The sequence below is a fragment of the Austrofundulus limnaeus genome, unplaced genomic scaffold (genome assembly GCF_001266775.1).
Source record: "Austrofundulus limnaeus strain Quisiro unplaced genomic scaffold, Austrofundulus_limnaeus-1.0 Scaffold1710, whole genome shotgun sequence".
Classification (NCBI taxonomy): Eukaryota; Metazoa; Chordata; class Actinopteri; order Cyprinodontiformes; family Rivulidae; genus Austrofundulus; species Austrofundulus limnaeus.
In genome coordinates, this window is record NW_013954112.1 from 37,212 (window position 1) to 39,683 (window position 2,472).

At 41.0% G+C, this 2,472-nt stretch overlaps 1 protein-coding gene across 1 annotated transcript in view; it reads right to left on the reverse strand.

The window, feature by feature from the left end:
- igsf3 (immunoglobulin superfamily, member 3) overlaps positions 1-2,472 on the reverse strand; it is a gene marked incomplete at its 3' end in the record, with an annotated part of 38,159 nt that extends 35,687 nt beyond the window's left edge. Inside the window, 1 exon segment of the mRNA XM_014033361.1 lies at positions 2,205-2,472. Coding sequence (XP_013888815.1) covers positions 2,205-2,244 — 40 coding nt within the window.

Sequence of the window (2,472 nt, forward strand, 5' to 3'; positions counted from 1 at the left end):
CATTTTTTTCAGTCAGTATTTAATACAGCTGGCAAAATGAATTGTTAAAATATGTATTATGTGCTTCTGTTTTTTAATTCAGGAGATTATAAAAAAATCCTTCATTTTATGGGAAGACCCTCTTAATTCAAGAGAAAACTCTGTTTTTTTTTAATGGCTGCTTATTAATTAATTGTTAATCAATCTATAAGATAAATCAACTTCAGAATAATTCATTATCAATAACTTGCATCCTTAAGGAGTTAACTTAATTTATATCTACTCACATTCATGTAATTAAGTGTTTTAATGATTTGGCCGATTAATCGATTAATAGAAAAAATAATCAACCGATTAATCGATTATTAAAATTATCGTTAGTTGCAGCCCTAGTCACAGTGCGAGGGGCAGGGTACACACTGGACAGGTCACAAGTCCACCACAGTGTCTCAAAACAGAGACAGAAACCAGAGCGGTGTTTAATCAATTTGGTTGTGTGGCTACTACTTCTGGTCGGCGGACTGGGTATCGAAACTATGATTGTTGTAGTTTTATCATAAATGACTAGCTAAAGGCAAAATCACAAACGTATTCAATTAACATGACATTAACGATAATGGCATCGGAATCGGCAACACTGATTGATACCAAAATTCCTAGTATTGTCCACCCCATATCACACTGCATCACACGGGGCTACAGCTAGCTGCTGATGCTGCTGTTTGCTCTTAAATTCAGAGCAGTTGAACGATTTGTAAAGTATTGTTTACACAGAGCTTGACTTGCAAACAAGATGTTTGAGAGAGCTTTGTGGTTTCAAGACAGCAGCAATCCACTTTAGGATGTTCTTTGTTCAGTGTATTAACTTGTCAACATGAATGTTTGTCTCCACACTTTGATTTTTTTTTTCAAAAAGAAGATCTATCAAAAACAAGTAAGATACTGATTGTTTCCAACCTTTTCACAGAACCCCACCTTCAACATCTGATCTGTTGCTTTAGGGTTGCAAATAAGAGTTGATTTCATTGGTAAATAATATGCATTTAAATGGTGTAGATGATACCAGCAGATCTCAGATGGGGGGATGGGGGGAGGGGACCCTGTCACATTGGGTTGATGATCGGAGATATAAAATAAAGTGTGAAACAAACAGAATTGGTAGAAAATGGTGGAGTAGATGCTACTGTGGAACATAGTTTAAACAACGTAAGAGCAATACAAAAACCATCTCATTCTGTTAGAAAAAAGGCAGCTTTTGCAGTTGTCATGCCGTACGATGTCCAGAATTTACGAGAAACCTTGCAATATCCGCATGCATCACATTTGAAGCAAAACCCATCCTCCTAACACCTGAGCTGTCTTTTCCCACCTCATGATTCTGGTGGATTCATGATTATGTAACACAAAGAAGTCATTCTCTTCCCCCAGCGCTCCTCTTGCTCCAGATTAGATCTCTAAAAAAGAAACAACCCATCTTCGCAAAGGATGAAACTTTTCGCGCCTTCGCCCCTGTGAAATCCCACTTACTAAAAGTTGACTCGAGGCGAGGTGCAGAGTAATCCTCTTGGCTGGGAGTGGGGGGGGCCTCCAGCAGGCCTACATCCACTTCCACACACACCCCCACTCCCCTTGTCTCTGCCATCCCATCCAGGAACATAGAAAAGCCATCTGGTGTTTGTTTGGGACAGCTCTGCATGCAGGATATGTGTGTGTGTGTCAGTGAGAGTGTGTTAGTAACAGCTCAGTGTGTCATCTGGATGTGCCTGCTCCAACTTGTGTCTGTCTGAAATCTGGTAAATTACAGAGAAGAGTCTTGACATCTGAGCACCTGAAGAGTGAGTTACTTCATCAGAGCATGTTGCTGATGTGTCATCACTGTCTGTATGCCCACAGTGCATTTCTATAGGCTTCAAACAGCAGTAGGTTGTTTATGATCAGGACCAATGATATAGAGTAAATTTAAGCACTTATCACATTAACCTACTTCACTACACACACTCACACTCACACACACAGCTGTCCACGCATCTGTTATTATGAAATCATAGATGTGCCCTGCTTTCCACCTGACTCATGATGACTTATTGCTCTCCCAGCAACATCTTGTCTCACACAGGTGCTGTCAAATATTGCGCCAGAAATGAAAAATACTAATAATAATTACATTAAGAAGAGAAACAACCTAAAAATCTTCTTTTTTTCCATCTCATCTCCTCATCACTTACCAAGCAGCGCGCAGGCAAGAAGTAGCGCACCGGTTGCCATTGTAGGCAATGTGTTGCTCCGCAGATCTAAGCCCTCTTCTCCTCGCTCAAGATGAGGAGCAGATTTCTGCAGCCAAGTCCTGAATGARGGGGTGAAGGATGGAGGTGCGCGACTCTCCCGGGAGGGGAGGGGAATGATGGAGCTGTTGTATGTTGAGGGACTAATCCAGAGCTGTGAGTCCGGCGCGGCTTTCCGGTGTGGGACTTCTTTTTTTTTTTTTTTTTTTTT